At 41.7% G+C, this 19,905-nt stretch overlaps 1 protein-coding gene across 1 annotated transcript; it reads right to left on the bottom strand.

Annotated features, from left to right (window-relative positions):
* Positions 1–11,331: 11,331 nt before the first annotated feature.
* On the bottom strand, positions 11,332–19,704 carry LOC110976202 (uncharacterized). The gene is made up of 3 exons (XM_087148864.1): positions 19,581–19,704; positions 16,847–17,851; positions 11,332–14,106 (listed from the first exon to the last, which is right to left on the bottom strand). Exons 2-3 carry the CDS (start codon positions 17,765–17,767, stop codon positions 12,124–12,126), a joined length of 2,904 nt encoding a protein of 967 aa, XP_087004990.1. The 5' UTR covers positions 17,768–17,851; positions 19,581–19,704; the 3' UTR covers positions 11,332–12,123.
* Positions 19,705–19,905: the final 201 nt, after the last annotated feature.

The raw sequence follows: 19,905 nt of genomic DNA, 5'->3' as shown, positions 1-19,905 counted from the left end.
TTTCAATGCTTCCCATTTATTTTGTGTTGCTTTGTTCTTAGACAAGGGGATTTCAACCACGTGGCCATGCTACGTCATAGCAGCCAACTGTGCAGTTGGCTTATACCTAAACTTTTTGTTTTCAACATCCTTGCACTGCGTACACAGTGCTTGGAATGTGCCTGACGTTGACTGCATAGCCATTCATTTCAAAGATGTAATTTTTGTGTTACAGCATATTCTGTAATTGCCCTCAATTTATCCAAGATTTTATCTGAAATTGTCAGCTTGGAACAACCTCCAAACAACCAGATGTTTTTCACATTGCCGTAACTTTTACGTCCTTTCCCAGGCCTTGTCTGGCAAATTGCCTGCAAAAAAGTGTAGAATAATCTGTGTCCAAATTACTTGGCTACGGTTTGTAATTACACACGAGTCTACAGTTGTGGCTGCAGCTACATCATATAGAATTATGCATGATGTCAAGCCACAGCCAAACAATTTGGACACGGCCTAACAACTTCAGGTTTCACATGGCAGAGAGTGAAGCTTTAAAGTGAGTTTGCCGGTTCTTTTCACAAGAGAGAATGTGATCTCACCAACCGAAGGGGCTCAGTTGCCTGATGCACTTTTCGAGAACACAACGAACTGACAAAAAATCCATCAGCTTGATTCCATAGGATGAGATCAGATCATTTACAACCACAGGCAGTGCTGTCCCTAGAGTCAGGTTTTGGGCAATGATACTCCTGCAACTCCTGAATCCCACCCAACAATTGGCTGTGATTGGTGGTTACTTACTACCCTTTAATCCCTTGACAATGGCTCACAGGGTGGCTTAATAGCCCCTGTTTAGGCACCCCATTCACTGGCTGGGAAGTGTACAAGGGTTTTACACTTGAACAACAAAAAGGGAATCTCCAGTGCTTTGGAGAAGGCTCAGTTGAGCACTGCACAAGGTGTGTACATAGGGGCACAATGGGCTTTATGGGGTATATACAAACACAAGGAGGGACACACTGTCTGCACCATTAAATGTTTAAGATGATATGTCAACAGAGGAAAACCAATAACTGAACAGGTGAATCTGTGGTAAGTAATCCAATGCATGCAAAGATTGAAAGCAATTTTGGGCAGGGCCTATGGCTTTAACTTCAGTACCTTAATATAACTGTTTAGGTAAAAAATCTTAAAAACTCAAGAAATCAGATGATTTATGTAGTGGCCAAACTGACAAAATAGTTCAAGAACCTTGTGTCATTTAAGTAATGTTCAGGCAAATTGCTTACGGTGTGGGGAAATGCATATTTTGAATGAGGGTTAGGAAATCCCTTGCAGAAAATAATTGTCTTACGATTAACAACTGAAAGAAGGAAGAGCATGATATCTGTTACAGAGACAGAAAGCGTGAATTCAGAGGAGACTGTATTGTCTACAAAGGAAGGGAAACAAACCATTGAACCCAAGCGACATCCTCAACACCCCTACAATTTAACAGAAAATGTCCATCCTGATTGTTCTAACTATTGACTGTCGGTCTCCTTTCTTAGGTTATTACATTACATTCACAACATTACTCTGTGTTCCACTCCCACTTGAGTGATAACTAATCTTGCCAACATTGAAAACTGGACACTGCAAGATATTTAAGAAGGACAAGCACAGAGATGTGTGAAAACACATTTCAGAGCTCTCTCCGGCTCAGATGATCCTCGTTGGGTCAAGTGTCTGCATTCAACCAAAAATCCATTTCCCTTCCCCTTCCAAAAAAGTCAGTGTCTACAAGTTTTGTCTTCAGGGACAATTTACAAATCCTAAATAATACTGGTGCAAAATATATTATCTGTTGATGCCTCGTGCAACAGTGAGTAACAATGCCTACAATAACATCGATCAATTGTTTTTCTTGTTTACTGAGATGCCAAACATACCGAAAGTGAAAGTACTCCAGTAGAAATCACACAGTGTACAAGTATAAGTAATGTTGGGAGGAGTGCTGAGAAATGTGACAATGTTTTGCTGTGTCTGTAGGTACATTTACAATTCTCAGAAAGTTCACAAGGCAGAGGCCTACTTTTACAAATGGAAAAGAGGCACTTGTTTTTTTTCACAAGCAACATCAGAATTTGTAGAACTTCTCTCAGTTGCTGTTAAAATTACAGATCTCAACTGAACTTTCTGTCGCAATTTAAGAACAAAATACATGTACAGTGTTTTGTTACATACTCTAAAGAAACCAACCAACCAACCAACCAACCAACCAACCAACCAACCAACCAACCAACCAACCAACAAACTAACAACCCAACAACCCAACAAAATTGAATCAAACAAACAAAAGTTTACCAGATTCTTCCCAGACCAAGGAGACATGTAGTCCATTAAAATGTTCCTGAGAAGATTTTTTGTGTCTATAGGTTTACTGGATTTTTGGTTGCTCTCCCTTATTTAAGTTATCAGCTCTTTTTTACAAATTTACTGACATTCCATTTGGATACCGAATACATGCAAAAAGCCATGGTTTTCAGGAAATTGTGAGAAAGGTTTTCCTCATAAATTTTTCACAAGAAAACTTGTTGGGGCCCATGTGGCAGCTCAACACGCTAAATGTAATTGTTACAGGTAGATGCCATGTTTTTCACCATATTGATGTAATCCAGGCTTTTGGTTCTTGTGAATCAAGAAAACCCAAAGTAACTTGTTTATCCTAATTCATGAATTTTCAGTCTTTTCTTTAAAAAAAATCCCCCAACACTGCAAGGTTCAGTAAATGGTTTCTCATCAGGACTATGAGCAACAATACTCAGGGGAAATTAAGAAACCACTCAAATGATCAGAGCTGTCTGCATCAGTCACTGAGTGACACATTTTATCTCATCTGAGTGCCAAGCTTAACCAGATGAAAGAATAACAGTATCATTCAATTTGGTAAGGGTAACCTTACCATGTAGTTAGTTATTATAGTGCAGTACCACACAAGGCTTTGCTTATATTCCGGTGGGAATTTTCACAAGGTTTCTGGCCAAAGACTGGTGACTTGGAAAGAGCCCTATATTGGAAATAGATGGGGAACACACTGCTTCCTCCAAATCAGTCATTTGCGTTGCATCACTGACCAATCATAACTTTGCTAGAAGAACAAAAAAGCTGCAGATTTTATTGCTTTCTATGAAGAATATATCATTCTCAATGACATGATGGATTTTCCCCACACTGTTAATACTGAAATGCACTAATAAGGTAATTACACATTAATGTTTACAAATCGTGTGCAATACAGTGTACAGTTACCCCCCCAAAAATGCTTGATTGATATTACTTGGAAACACGCAATAATGTTATGTCAAGTCAACACTCATTACAAGCAGCCAGTTTCTTAACAATTACCAAAAGGACAAAGAGAAATCAGTGTAGACTCAAGAGAAATTGAAGTCAGGGCTCAGAGTGGATTTTATTCAGTGAACCTTACCTCCAACATTGTTTTGATTTCTCTCTCTAAAAAAGTGGTAACAATCACAAAATCTTGTTTTTCTCTCTTTCTAGTCCACTTAAGGTTGATTACACGCCTGACTAAACACCAAAGCGGCCAGCTAGGTACCCCTTGTGCAGCCACTGGCTACTGATGACCTTGCTGCCTTCCTAATAATAGAGAAGATTGGCCACATTTGGACTAAAAAAGTTGGTGTACTGCAGGCAATGTTGCATCCCAACCATACATGCATGAACGGGAGATTCATATGGAAACTTGGCTTGTGTTTGGATGAGACTGTCGGCTAACTTCACCATCAAAGAGACAGATTTGTATACTGAAATCAATGCTTAATCAGTGAACTTTAAGTAAGAATAACTTCAATTCTTTCTCAACGATGATTTCGGGTAAAACTGGTGCTGTACATGTATCGTTCACTTGGTGCAACCTAGTGAACATTCCTCACAGTTAAATATCAACATTCCCACCAAGCAAATGAAAACTACACACTGAAAATCTCTCATTTAAGACACCATTTTGAGGAAGTGGTCAAATGGGTGGCTGGGTTACCAATGGTTCAAGCTCAAGCTATCGTGAAGCATTAGAAAATAAAGTTTACCAACTGACAGAAAGAAGAATGTATGAAACGCCTCAGTTCTTCTTCAATGCAGCTTTTAACGACGGCATCCCACAAGACACATTTAAATGCCTTTGGCAATCTAAAGGCTCGACAATGCAAATATGTGGACATCATTTAGCAAATCTATGTGTCACATTTTCAAGGATCTGTCTTTGTACATGACTGAACTTTCGACAAACAACAAGGCATCTGTTTGGTCTTTCATTCATAATACATGTGAAGTTACATGGCTGAAAATGCACACATGCTGCAGATGCCATCCAATGAATTAGTCTGGCCCTCCCAGTGGAGTCTGATGCCAGACTGGGTCATTAGTATCCTTTATCACAGAGACCTCCTAGGATAACAGAATTGACTCCTGTCCTACTGGTTTAGCGCTCGCTTTGCATCAAAGATTTCAAATAATTGATGACTGACATTTGTGAATTTCATGTTTCCTAATCATGTCTTCATGGCCCTACTCCCTGAACACTTGAGCCAGTCTCTTCTGTATTGACCAGTATTCTGCCTCCCTTCCTTTTCCTTTCCAACTCTGTTGATGAGAGCAGTCTGCCCCGAGCCCGAGAAACAGGCAGACAATTAATATACGTTGCAGGCATGCTATATTTATGCCCTACCTGATGGGAAAATCTTCTGTTCTGTCTTGGGTTCAACGCCACAGAGCAACGAATGACTAGCTGTGATGATGCTTGCCACTCCAAACAGAGTCTCAAATGGACCTGGAAAATCGCACATTCAGAGTTTTGATTCCCTGATGAGATGTGCACATGAGCATGTAAATGCACTGTCGAATCAGCAAGTTTAAAATAAGGAAAGGCCACGGGTAGACTTTACTTTTGCAAACAATCAAGAGGCAAATTCATCAGACAAGGTGCTATATCAGAAATATACCATTACACAAAACAACCTGGGAGTTTTCCTCCACAAGTTTGGTTACTGAAGGTTTAGAGAATTTAAGTAGGACCAGTAACCTTGTGTAATATCTCTACCAGTGTTTGCTATCTACAACTCCAAAAAGTTGGCTGTAGTTACAACATGCAAACCCCTCACTTTGCTTTTTGGGGAGGAGGGGGTAATGCCATTTCCTTTCCCCCTCTTTTTTCTTTCTTTTCAACTGGTAATTTAAACACTTTAAGGACGGAGGTTATATAGCCAAAAATATGCCCTGTTCGTATTTTGGGGGTTGAACTCCATTACTGCCACAGCAACACTGTACACTTCCACCACTTTGTACATAATGTTTTGCGCATTATAGATACATAACCTGTGAAAATAGGTTCTTGTGGAAAGTTGCCGAGTGTTTATAGTTGTAGATCGTGCCAAAGCCGTCGGCAATTCATGCAATTTGATTGCTCATAGTGATTGCTGTGGACGTTTTACATATTTTGCCTCCAAAGCTATCGATGGATTCAGCATGGCTACTATCACATACTTGCATGACATCTTGAAATTATTGGAATAGTTGTCTCCCCCCTGGTGTAACCTGATACACTCCACAAGTTGCCAAACTTCATGACACCTTAGGTAACAGAGACACTCTTCCTGCTTCACGAGTAATATGATATTCTTCACAATTTCTTACCAACAGTCTTACCTTTTTATTCATCTTTAGTGGGCCAGGGGTGTCCACAAATTTCCCTAATGTGAGTTCAAGAACCTCGGGTGTAAGGATTGGAACCAGCTCCTACCTGTCATCAGATCATCAAATTCATCAAAGTCCTTTTCTCCCGAAATTCTCGAACAGATTCTTGAGGAGATAACATGGTTCCCAACCAGCCAGCTGTACAGCACTACAGTGGGAAAATCTGTCAGACAAACAGCAGAAATATGCGAAAAAAATAGCCCTTTGGTTGAGCTCTAGAATGTAGAGCTTGTGGTGATGACAGATTCCGTAAGACCAGTGATATTTGGTCAGCCTGGTTGGGAAATTAGTCGGTGGCAAGACTGCTGCATTGCAAGCAAGAGGGGTGCCCTTGCAGATTTTGCGAGTTCATGAAATAAGGCCTTAACAGAAAGTAAATTGAGTTTGTCAGATGCTTTGGAGAAGAGCTTCAGTATCTGAAAATAATTTGATTTTTGTGGGCACTTTCTTCAAGCTTACTAAATTTCTACTCGCTGAACTTGAAATTTCAACTGCCTAGACCAGAGGAAACTTCAAACTGAAATATTTCATTAAATTATACTGTTTGCCCCACAATAATGAACTGGCCTGTGGTTTTGGAAAATATGTAAGTAAAGATATGTTTTCTTTTCAAATTTATTACTAAATTCAAGATTGAAGTTACTAACAAGATGAAACCCTGGACAGGCTGGCCTGATTTTTCGGCTTATTTTTTAGACAACAAATTTGCTTTTTCTTCTTCTATCCAAGATACAAACTTCAGTCGAATGTTTTCTTTTTTAAAAAGCTATGTTAATATACATCCTGACTCTAAATTGTTATCAGAATTCTACCTACAATGTTTGCCAACTTGGGCTTTGGACATGAATGTGCAAGAGTGCTTTAAGCTTGCGAATTACTCAAGAACTTGATGCCAAACCAAACCACATATTTATTTTCTTCCTTCTTTGTACCAGTTGAGTTGATTTTAAGCATAAAGCAAGGAACAGAAATGGATTTCATTTTCAGCTGAATTTTCTACGCCAAGTTGCTTTCGTTCTGCTGAATAATTGTACAGTCTGGCATAGATATCCAGAAACTATATTTAGTTTCTTATATTAATAAGCTGAAGAGACTAAGGTTCTGCGAAGCATAGAGAATAAACTTATTAATTGAAGCAACACAAAGTTCACTTCAGGTGAAGCTATAAAGGTATCTGTCCTTAGCCTAATTTACAACATTTGGTTGTAGAGACCCCCTGGGTTGATCCCATAATAAGTGCAAACAATCAAAATGGATAATGAAGGTCAATTTTGTTGCTGAACTGAATTGGTTCTAGATTGTCAGAGCAGTCAATTTTATGAAGTGTGCAGCTCTAAGGCTGATTTATCTGAAAGACATTAACTCTGAACTAATTTAGGGGGAATCTGAGTTTGATTGGTCTGTGATGGGTCTTTATCAGAACTGGATACAGAAGAGAAAACTGTTTTCATTTGGCAAGGAACTTTTATTTCATATCTACAGGGTCTGGCCAGATTAATCATACTGTGAGGAGTGGACATTTTCCAAATCAGACATCTTATTCTTCCATTACCTCGGTTGCAACAGTTTCCAAAGAATTTAAACATGGTAAACTTTAAATCTGTACAGATGAACTTCAACATCTTGAATATTATTTGTGTCTAAAGGTCCAAACTTGGCTTCATTATGGGTTAAAAGTGAGCATGTTACTGCCCACCAGGGAATCACCAACCTTCGTAAAATGACCAAAGTTGGCTCACTTTTCCTCATCTTGGCTCCTCCTTGGGTTGGGATGAATGCCCTCCATCTCCATGCCAATGCTGTTACCCCCGCTGGCCATACATGCAGCGGTTGCCGGCACCCCACTGGAAAGTTGGGAAACAAATACAAGAGCCCTCAGGCTGGCAGAGCTGAACAGGATCTTGAGTCAGTATGGATGCCAGTCTGAGGGGATGTGTGGGGCCTACCGAGTGTTTTGTCAGCGGTCAGCGTTTTTAGGTTGGGGTCGACAAAAAGTTGGTATCACAGTCCTTTAGATTCCACTGACAATATTAATAAGACCAATTTTGCTTAAGTACAGAAAAGAATTTGGACATCACATACATGTAAGATGCTAACAGCGCTCAGTGGACTAATTTTGTCCAAGAAAGAGTAGAGTAGTCAAACTGCAATTGTCTTCATCTTCAGTGCTGTTTTCATAGGCATTCACAGTGATTTGGATGTAAATTGAAAAAAGCCTCAATTTCCTATGGGGGGGGGCAGAAAAAAACTGAAATACACTGCAAGACTGATATGTGATTTGGTCGGGGCTTTGAGAACAAGGCCTTAATCCACCAGCAGCAAAATAAACTAGAAATTTGCCCATTTTTAGTCTGGCAGTCTGGCCCCATCCTGAATGATTTTCTTTCACCGTCAACAACATTCTGCAGGTGTTATGCATCATACCTGACACTGACGGTGGGAGGGAGATGCTATGCGTGGGTCTTTAGGCGCAGGGGGGATGTGGGATGCCACGTCCTGTCAACACTGATGCTGTATAATTGACAATCAGGGGAGGAGAACCATGTTTGTCTACATGGGCTTGCATCAATTCCGTGTTTTGCGGGCGATTGGTCAGCATGAATACTTATAATCTCTGACCCCTATCATCGGTCCTTGCATCACGCAGAGCAAGGCAACTTGCAGGTGACAAGAACAAAGTTTCTGGCTTGCATCCGCCAACTTGAGACTTGTCGACTTTTTCAGGCTTTAGTGGCAGACCAGTTTCTGGTTGGACTCAAAGTTGTGTTTTGGCAGGGACAGACAATTACATAAAGTGTTTCAGCAAAAAAGTGCAAACCCTCAGCAATAATGCAAGGTCTCGACCTGTTTAAGGTCCAAAGGAAAAAAATTAAGTCTAGATTGTTGACAATGGAACAGCAAAGAGACCACACACACATCTCTCTCCCCCCAACAAAAAATGGTGACAGCAGCAGGTAAACTAAACAATAATTACATCCCTCATATTAGAAGAAAACCCTCTGTTTGACACTTTAAGCTTTGACAACGAATTTCACTAAATTGGGACATGGTCTTTGGTAATTCTTGTCATTCAATTCATCACATAATTGTACAGTGAGAAACTGTAGCAGTTCTTTAATTAATCATGAGTTTATCTTGACGTTCTTTTTCATAAGAAGCTAATGGCAATTCTATGTAGGCTTTTTGTAGCCCTTTTCTTTGCAGGTAATTTAATAACAAGATTACAAGTGTAAAACATACCAAGTCAGACTTTGGAATGAAAAAAAAATTCTAAATGCTTTTTTCACAAGAAAGTTAAATCCTTTTTAAAATGCCTCCTGCATCAAATTATTAGATGTTGCTTTGCCTGGAAAAAATACCAGCTTGTACATTATCCTGTTTATATTCAGAGACCGTACAAATTGCATATTATTAATATTGTCAGAAACAGAAGAAAAAAAATAAAGTTGAACAAGTCAAAGAAAAAAATTTGCTCAATTCAATGTGCTACTAGTAAAATTGGACAAATAAACATTTTTTTTAAAAGTTCCTACCTTCAGGAACATCACATAAAATTCATTTATTAAGAAAAAACTCCACTGCTTTTTGCAGTAAGGCACAATCTATTTTGGCGGGCAATTCAAACAAGTGCAAAGGTGATAGACACATGTATTGCATGACCAGTCAACTGCTGTGCAATTTAGGTCGACTTTTTTGAACGATCTGTTGATATTTAATCATCAACTGACCGTCCTTTATTTTTAACTCATAGTTGAGGGAAAAATGGTTTGAAAGAGTGAGAAAGTCTTAACTCTTCTGTAGGTAACAATCAGACTTACGCATGTTTCTTTTTCAGTCTAGAATGACTACTTAGATTTCACTATGTATACACGTGTGTACCCCAAGCTCAAGAGCACGGGTGTCAAATACACGATCACGCTGCATCGTAAACAACAGTCTGGTTTCACACAACTTGTCTCGTTCTTCCTGGTTGATTGACGTCTGGGTTGAAATTCGAAATTCGTGATTTATTCCAAACTAGAGAGGGCGCCCTTTCTTACTAACTGGAGCTCGGCCGTTTTCCAATACTCGACTCCGACGGGGTCGGAGGCTTCTCCTTTTTTTTATTACCCGACTTTGAAGTTGTAAGCGTGATAGTTAATCTGACAGTGCCAAAAACATCAATTAAGATACAAGCGAGCCAAACATTACAGTTATTTTAATTCGATTGCTTCAGGCCCACAATCAGGGATTGGTTTTGAAGACGAAGTTGAGTATTGGAAAACAGCGCCTGTCGATTTTTAATTGGAAGAAAGTTTCTCGTTGATAGAGGGCGCTACTCAAGATTAAAGTGCAGCGCAGCGTAGCCATCAGTAGTACTGTAATCTGTATGGGCGTGGCTAGAGTAGAGGGCAACAATTTTTTGGCGCAAACATATTGCAGTGTCTTCTCTCTAGAAACGGCACTACTCATATATATAGAGGGGATTGAGGGTTCAGTATTATTTAACAGAGGACAAAAAATCCACCATCCCCCGCCAAAACCCTGGATATGCCTATAGAGCTACTTTTTGACGACCAGCTTCTTTTAACTACCAGCTATTTTTTGACAATCAGTAACTTCTTTACCATCAGCTCCTCAGTGGAGGATCTATTGGAAGGGGATAAGCCAATCCCCCACAGACATACTGACAATTTCTTTTAAATTTTATTTTAGGATTTGAAAGCACCGGCAATATAAAAATGGCATTACCACCTTTATTTGGAAGGGTGTGGAGTTCCAGATTAAATTCCCCTCCTCTCCCAGATAAAAAAAAAAAATTGCACTGTAAGGTGAGAACCCTGCTTGACGGAAGTTTTACTGACCATGTCTGTTTCTTCCATGAGACATCCAGATTGCATTCTCACACAAACTTTACTTCAATCCGTACCGCTACCACTTCAACCTTAACCAACACAACAATCTCATATCAACGGATAACAAAATATTTATTCCGTTGTTCACACTAAAAAGGAAGCAGAAATTAATACTGCTCTTGTATGTTAAGCAATTTTACAGTGGTGATATCAGACACTGTCCTAACCAAGCACTTGTTATCTTTCTCAAGCAGTGGTAGAGCTTACGAAAAATGGATATTTGAAACAGCTTTATCAAACATCAAAAAGAACTTTCTTGTGGGCTATGTTCAGAACATGATCAACGGCAATAAAAAGGGAATTCCCCAAAATAGGAAAAAGGAATGCTTTTCCAAGGGAAGTTCTTTATACTTTGAACTTTGTTGTAACCAAAGAGGCCATTTTCAAAACATGTCATTTTGAAAAAGGTGAAAAATTTGCATGGTTATAAAACACTGAAGAATAAAAAAGATACATGAAACACATTCTTTCAAACTTGGTTCTGTATAAAATTTTTTAGTATGTACATGTATAGTCACTATTGAACTAGACTGTAGGCAATTCAGAGAACAGGATTGTAAAAGGGAAAAAATGGTATATATATATAAATGCATATCACATTCTTAAGCATGTTGTATCTGAGTTACATACATCAATATTTGAGCAAAGAATACTCAAACAAAACATAATACCGTACTGAAACAAAGTCCCCCCACTGAAAAGTGCAGGCCAAAAGAAGGTTCCGTTTTTTATTTGAGGTATGTTCAAGAAATCAAAATGAAATTGGTGAAACGACGTACGCACACCCAAAAGCTGCCTCTGACTGAAATTGTCTATTTCGACCAAAAAGCTCTGGCGAAGGCTGCTCACTGCCTTACATTCAGGCTTCATGACTGTCAGGCAAGCTATGTCAGTTTCACAGACACACAGACAACCTCATGAGAATGAGAAGCTTATAGTTAATCAAATGACACAATGCCAGATCGTGATGTAGCCACAATTGTGGTGCTGGTCTTGAAAATGTTAGTTTTTGAAAGACGATAAAACTCTCCAGATGCAACTACCAAAGGAATATGCACAACTTTCACGGCACGCACAACACAAATTGACTGCAAAGATTCACCTGTAAAAATAAATTTCTGTGACATTTCTCCCTGACGATAGTGCTATGAAGCATCGTGAAATCAAGTTTTCATTTCTAATCAGTTTGTCAGTCATGAACCAACTCAGTCTTTTACAAATTCTTTTTGTTTCATCTTTAACGATATTAATGATAATACTGCTGTCAAATCATCGCATGGCTGAGGTACAGTTTGGACTTGTTACAAACAGAAATACCTATTTAAGTTCTGAAGCACAGGGTCGTTCTCTTTACTGGCAAAACACAGGTTATCACAAAAAACTCAGAATCTTGAATGCCCTTCGCATTTGTACCGTTGGAGTTTGATGGTCCACACATCTTAAATGAATGGCCCAAATTTTTTTTTTCCAGTTGCTCCCAAACACAACTGTTAGGATCCTAAACAGGCTTTTTGCAAGTTTGACAATAGAAAATTTTCACCTCAGAGCAGGCCACAAGTAGAGTTTCTACAGCCTTCTCTTGCGAGATTGCGTCTCCACAACTTTCACAATTGAATGTTTCTTCTCTAACGTGGAACTTTTTGATGTGCCTACGAAGGCTGGTCCTCCTTGAGAAAACTACGCCGCAGGTGCCACACATGTATGGCTTCTCTTTGGAGTGAATCCGGTGGTGCTGCCTGAGTGTGGTGTTGGTAGAGAAGGCCTTGCCGCAAGTGCCACACGTGTAAGGCCTGTCTCCAGTGTGCGTTCTCTGGTGATCTCGGAGCATCTGCCTGTGTCGGTAGGACTTGCCGCAAACACTGCACAAGTATGGCCTCTCTCCAGTGTGACTCATCTGGTGCTCCTTCAGGGCTTGTTTCCGTGCGTAGACGTTGCTGCAGACGTCACACGAGAAGGACTTCTCGCCGGTGTGGACCAGCTGGTGCATATTGAGATTGCCTCGGAGTGAGAAAGATTTATTGCACACCTTGCAAATGAAAGAACCCTTGGAATGAGCTTTACCGCCATGGCAAAAGCGCCCTCTTCTGCCCGGTGAGGCTTTGGAAGAGTTATTAGCTCCTGGTGACTTTTCGCTGGCATCAATTTCTGGCTTGTACTCTGGGGGAGTGGTGTTATGTTTGTTACAGGCTTGACCGTCGGTAACATGGTCCGTCTCTGGGCTAGTAGTCTCCACACCAGCGCTGTCCCTGCAGTGACTGACAATATTGGTGCTTTCAGAGATGCCTTTATTGTAAACAACAACCACTATCTCCTCCTGAGAATGGACCTCCAGTTCCTTAATGTGTCTCTTTTGATCACGATCTGCACAACTTTCACAAATGAACTCCTCAATCTTAGAGGGTGCCCGAAGCAAGGCCTCGACGACAATCGCCTGCGAGATGGTGGTGCCACAACTAAAACAGTGGAACAGTTTCCTTGCGACATGGAACTTTCTGATGTGCTTACGAAGGCTGGTTCTCCTTGAGAAAACTACGCCGCAGGTGCCACACATGTACGGCTTCTCTTTGGAGTGAATCCGGTGGTGCTGCCTGAGTGTGGTGTTGGTAGAGAAGGCCTTGCCGCAAGTGCCACACGTGTAAGGCCTGTCTCCAGTGTGCGTTCTCTGGTGATCGTGGTACATCTTCCTGTGTCGGTAGGACTTGCCGCAGACACTGCACAAGTATGGCCTCTCTCCAGTGTGACTCATCTGGTGGTCCTTCAGGGCTTGATTCCGTGCGTAGACGTGGCCGCAGATGTCACACAAGAAGGACTTTTCGCCGGTGTGGACCAGCTGGTGCATATTGAGATTGCCTCGGAGTGAGAAAGATTTATTGCACACCTTGCAAATGAAAGAACCCTTGGAATGAGCTTTACCGCCATGGCAAAAGCGCCCTCTTCTGCCTGGTGAAGCTTTGGAAGAGTTATTAGCTCCTGGTGACTTTTCGCTGGCATCAAGTTCTGGCTTGTACTCTGGGGGAGTGGTGTTATGTTTGTTACAGGCTTGACCGTCGGTAACATGGTCCGTCTCTGGGCTAGTAGTCTCCACACCAGCACTGTCCCTGCAGTGACTCACAATATTGGCGCTTTCAGAGATGCCTTTATTGTAAACAACAACCACTATCTCCTCCTGAGAATGGACGTCCAGTTCCTTGATGAGTCTCTTTTGCTTTTGAACACAATCCTCACAACTTTCACAAATGAACTCCTCAATTTCAGTGTTTGCCTGAAGCAAGGTCTCAAGGACACTCACGTGTGAGATGGCGGAGCCACAAATGAAACAGTGGAACAGTTTCCCTCCAACGTGGAACTTCTTGATGTGACCGCGGAGGCTGGTCCTCCTGGAGAACGTCACGCCACAGCTGCCGCAAGTGAAACTCTTTCTCATGTTTCTGGGGACTGCACAAACAAGAAGCATTTCAGGTAAATCACAGTACCCGATAAATCATGGAGCTAGGATCAAGCTAGGAGTCGGACACACAGCGAGACAACCCAGCTGCTCTCCTGACATTACCGTTCCTGACAATGTGAATGAGTGTTAAGAGACGTTGACCTCGACGATTCACCGTCCTCGCCATACAAGCTTCGCTCAAAATAGCTGCACTTCACCTATTTTCCACTGCGCCCATTTATTACTTCACCCATTTGTCACTATACCCATTTGCGACTTTGCCCCTTTGCCGCTTGGCCAACGTGCCACTTCGCCCCATAGAGATATGTAAAAACTAGTCCGCTGGGTGCATAAAAAAAATTGGAAATTTTGTACGGCTATTTGCATATGCATCTGTATTCTAAAACGATTCGTCGACAAAGCCGAAACGCAAGCAACCTGAACACACAAGCTGTAAATGAGCGTTTCCTTTTGCTATCGAACGAGTTCAGGAATACCCTGTCTGATTTTATTTTAAGTGAGGGGAATCAAAACAATATGTAAATGGAAGACCAGTGGCGTATTCGGGGACCCCCTCCCCCAGGGGAATTTTCTACAACGAATACTTCATGGGTAAGAAACTAATTGGTATATTTATTCGTCAAATAACGGCACCAAACCCTAAGAAAACGACACCATGAAATAAAAGCAAGGATGTCGGGACGTCGGGTCCGCGAGTAAGGCTTTCATATTCTGTTCTCCCATCCCCATGAGTTTGAAACCGCGTTTGCTACTGAATCCCCCCCCCACACCAAAAGCTGGATAAGCCGCTGAAAAATACCCAGAGCCAGAAGCTACAAGTCCCAAATTCACGACTTATCATGATAATGCATGCAATGCTCAAAGATCGGTCTCGATTGTGGTACTTATTACATTAAACTCGTGGGATCATAAAATATTAATGAGTTTGCACCCTCTGATCAAACAATTTAAGGGCCGTCCATAAAACACATACGCACGAAGGTGGAGGGGTTGGTGCTGTTGCGTACACCAAGCGTACAGAGGGGGTGAGGTTCAGGCCAGTGCGTATATACCGCACGCAAACGGAAAAATTGCCTTCATCATACCAGTACGGTTTCTCATAAAACCAGTCAAACACTGTATCCTCCACCGTCCACCCCACCATCTATCCTCCCGTGCCAACACCCTTATTAGTAAACCGTGTGCAATATAACTCACGACACAAAGACCGGCAGCGTCTTCCGGAAACGTACAGGTGCCCTCTACGTGCTTAAGAGAAAAAAGGCTAGGCGATTTTTTGTTTTTATCCAACATTCCAGGGCCGTTAATAAAGAAATATCGATATAAAAACCTGTTCATTTATTTAAGAATTTGGAAATGATGAGCGAATAAAACCGTGACGTTTCATGATGCCTGCAGCAAGCTACTCTGGGAAGTCAAAAGATACGTGGACTGCACCGCCGCGTGCCGTATATGCGTACAGTAGGGAGAGGGTTGGAGCCTAGCCACTGCCAGCGTACGCCACGCGTACGGGGAAGAGGGTACTATGTGAACCGGGTGCACTGCTCCCGGCCGTATTAGCAAAGTGGCTAAGTGGCAAATGGACGAATTGGCAATTGGGCGAAGTGGACGGCGTGTTTTCGAGAATGACAGCTGGGGGGGGGTGTTTGGAACCCAAGACTGAGTTCTGAATATGTACACATATTCTTCATGAATAATAATTATGTCAACAACTGACACCTGTTTGGCAATAACCGGGCGATGTCAAATCAAAGCACAGATCTCCAATGATTGAATTGAAGCCGAGGGAATGTTAGCGCCCCCTATCGTCTGAGATTGGTGAATCTTAAGGTGGCGCCCTAACATTTTATTTTTTTTTTTTTTATTTTCGGGATGAAAACGGTCACAGGTTTAATTTCACGGGGGGGGGGGGCTGTTTTTATTTAATTTTAAACCTCAGACCATGGAAGCTGTTTTGTGTAATCTTTTCCACTTAATTGTCTTTTAGGAGAGGTAGATTATTTTATGAAACGGTTATATTTGCATTTTCTGCCATCATATGAAATATTTTTCACAGTAAAAATCAACACAATCAGAGAGTTCGATGCACAGACAAAAATCGTATACCTGCTGATAAAACACTTTAATCTGACAGTTGTACAAAATAGCAAAATATTAACACAGAAATGTTTAAATGCTGCTTGTACAACTGTTTCCTTGGGCGCACCAAAACATTTTCATTTCACGTTCTTTGTTTTGCTTATTTCCCTCTTTCCCAAGCAACACACTGAATGACTTTTTGTGTGCATTCATAATAATTCATTGGGGTATGTTTTCATGTACGTGTGGGAGGAATTAGAGGTTAAGACAGAGTCCTCTATCCAACTGTAAGCCCTGAAATAATCTAGTGAAATCAACCTGTTTACTAAGAACCATTCAAATAAATAGATCCAACGAAAGGAAATGTACATGTACATAATTAAGCTTATACATAATGTACTATTTCTAAGTTTCAAAAAAAGTAAATTCACTAATCACTGGCAAAATTTCAAAAAGCCCCAAAAGCTATGGAGATCAAATATGGACTGTGACTGGTTTCCTCTCAAAATATTTTGTATGGGATCAGTGATGGAAGTAAAAACTTCACCAACTTCAAGCAGCTGCATACTGTAGTTTTGAAAGAAGACTATCACGAAGGAATATTACTGGTCATAACAAGTTACTAGTCTTGGGTTTTAAAAACTGGAAGGGAAAATGTGAGAGGGTGCATTGAAGCAGGTTTGTGTTATCTTTAATCAACGTCCTCTGAGGATTCTTTTTGGTCTGATGCCTGAACTTCTTCTTGGACCTTGGCATGTTTTTTGCGATGTTTCCTGAGTGCCTGGCTCAGAGCGAATGCCTTGCCGCAATCCTCACACAGGAATGGCTTGTTGTGGGTGTTGCGATGGTCTCTCATGCCACGCTTGGTGGCAAACTGCCGCTGGCAGACGTTGCAGGTAAACGTCTTCTCCAGTGAGTGGAGCTTACGGTGGGCATACAAGTTGGACTGAATGTTGAAGGTCTTGCTGCAGATGTCACACACAAATGGCCTTTCGGTGGTGTGGGTCACCTTGTGGACTCTAAGGCGGCTCAGTTGCGTGAAAGCCTTGTTGCAGATGTCGCAGACGAATGGCTTGTCTCCTGTGTGGATCTTCCTATGGTGATTTACGAGGGTCTGCTTAGTGAAGGCCTTGCCACAGTATTCGCATTTGTATGGTTTCTCTCCAGTGTGGGTTCTCTGGTGTTCTTTCAGCTGAGAGTTGTACAGGAAGGCCTTGTCGCATATGTTGCACCTGTGCTTCTTCTCTCTCACCTCCCCGGTGTGGATCTGCTGGTGCCTCTTCATGCTGGCCTCTTGCGTGAAGGCCCGGCCGCAAGTGGCGCAGGTAAACGGCTTTTCGCCGGTGTGCACTCGCAGGTGACGCTCCAGATGATTCTGCCCGGCAAAGACTTTGCCACACACGCGGCAGTAGGGTGCATCGGCGGGTGGACCGGTCATCCGCATCGTTCCATCCGGGTTGAATCTGTCAGGATAGACAGTCGCCAATAGTGTATGCTGGCCAGTGTGGCTTGCTTGATGCTCCTCAAACTCTTTGCTGTTCAGGAAGGTTCTACCACAAATCATGCCACAGATGTAAACGCAGGTTGAGTCGACAGTCTGTGCCGTTGATGCCATGACTGAATATTTCAAAGAGGGCCCTCTTGATGGGTCTGGAGTTTTGTTCAAATGCTAATGTCTTGTCGGACTCCAAGATGGTGTCTATATGTAATCAAACAACAGAAGAAAGAAAAAACAATTATCAAAACTGTTATTGGGATCAACAGTAAATCAGCCACTGGATGATTTTCGCCTTGAACCATCTAAATTTTATAAAAACAGGTCGTTGAACATTACGTCACACTTGACCCCTCATTGTCTCGATGGCCGTTCCATGTCAAGACATATCTAATACATGGACTGAGCGATAAGCTACTACATGTACCAATAGGCTCTTCCAAAACTTCGGCAGTAGTTTAGATATGTCTTGACACGGGACAGCCGTGGAGACGATGAGGGGTCAAGTGACATAATGTTCAGTGACCTAAGGTACTCAGTTACTGAAAGCTTGGCAATCACATATTTCAGAGCACTGATTTGATATTATATTCTTGTCAATGACCTGATTTTAAAGATGGCGACTGTGAGAGCGAGCCTGTGAGATTGAATGGGTGAAGGCAAAAAGACTGGAAAATACCACAACATGAGTGAAATCATTCAATAAATGGCGCTAAGAAAGCGGAGAGGCTAAGGATCATCTCTGTGTGCAAAAAAAATTGCACCTACGATTATAAGAGGGTGCGGTGAACTTTTTCACTATGCCGACATGCAAATTGCATATACGGATGTGTGGCTAAGCCTAAGGATGGAGCGGAAGGGTTGTAGGTCAACTCGACCGTTTGCCAACTCGACTCGGGTCAACTCAACTCCTGACAAACTCGACCGTCGACCAACTCGCCCGTTGAACCAACTCGTTTGTTGACCAACTCGACTTCAAAGTCGAGTCAACTCGACCATTTACCAACTCGACCGTTTGCCAACTCGACATGATTGATACATGAGCTTATTAGACAAACCCTTTCCTCGGAAAATAGATATTAAAAGAGGAAAATTAAAGATCGGATCGGTTCCTGATAGTGAAAATTATGGATGCTAATTTCGGCTCAATGAACCAATCAATAATTGAACTTGTGCCAATGAGATACTCCAAAATAATTTTCCCAATTTTTGAAGAAGCACGCACGCACGAACCCCAGAAATCTGTCACCACACTCTGCGCATGCACAGATCACATCACGCGCAGTAAAACAAATTAAACATGTGATCCAGAAGTAGGAAAAATGCTTCTTTCTGTGCCCTGTCCCTGTTGTACCGTCTGCACGGTCGAGTTGGTCGAGAGTCGAGTTGACCTTTACGGTTGAAGGAACAACGGTCGAGTTATCCATGGTTGAGAGTCGAGTTGACTCGAGTCGAGTTGGCAAACGGTCGAGTTGATCTGACAGTGAGCGGTAGCGAGAGTCCATGCCACACTAGCTGACTAGTGGGGCTAGGGCACGGACATGTATAATAAAATCTGGACTCGCAATGCCCGTAATCATGTTAATCAGCTTATTATAGAGTCATTGAATCCACTTGCGGTCATTTCACTGAGCCGAATACAAAGCTTTCCTGGCAATGCCCGCCTTTGTTCTTCCTGACGTCAATAGGAGGGAGCCAACCCACGGTTTTGTATTTGGCTCGGTAAAATGGCCGCTGGTTGGCTTCTTTTTCGTACAAAAAAAAAGGCGTTGCAAGTCCAGGTTTTTTATATACGTCCGTGGCCTAGGGTACTATTGTCTTGTACTGACTAGGCCTAGTACTAGATTTATCATTTTATTAAGTTCTACTTGTGAACATGTTTCAGTTCTTTGGAACACAATATATGAGATTTTGAAAGGATACCTGTACTCACAAATCACATGAGCGCCAAAATCGTTTGGAACCTCGTCATTTTTTTGCGGTACAAAAAAGGTTTGCTTGCGAGAAATCTCAGTAGCGCGGACATGACTTTGGTGTGGGTGATGTATTCTATCGACAGAGGGCGCTGTCTTATGCCATCACGTGGGCGGGTGCGGCGGGGATCGACCGGGAGGGTAGTGGCTGCAGAGTCGAAATTGCATCACATGTACAATGGAAAAAATAAAAACAAATAATAAAGGATTTTGGAAAAGGAAGGATGTATGAAATATTCAGACGAGAAGGAACAAAAGGGATAAGATATAAGAGTGGCAAACAAC

This window comes from Acanthaster planci, linkage group LG02, assembly GCF_054643075.1.
Source record: "Acanthaster planci isolate LZ-2023a linkage group LG02, COTS_SCS, whole genome shotgun sequence".
NCBI lineage: Eukaryota > Metazoa > Echinodermata > Asteroidea > Valvatida > Acanthasteridae > Acanthaster > Acanthaster planci.
This window is presented reverse-complemented; position numbering and strand designations above follow the sequence as displayed.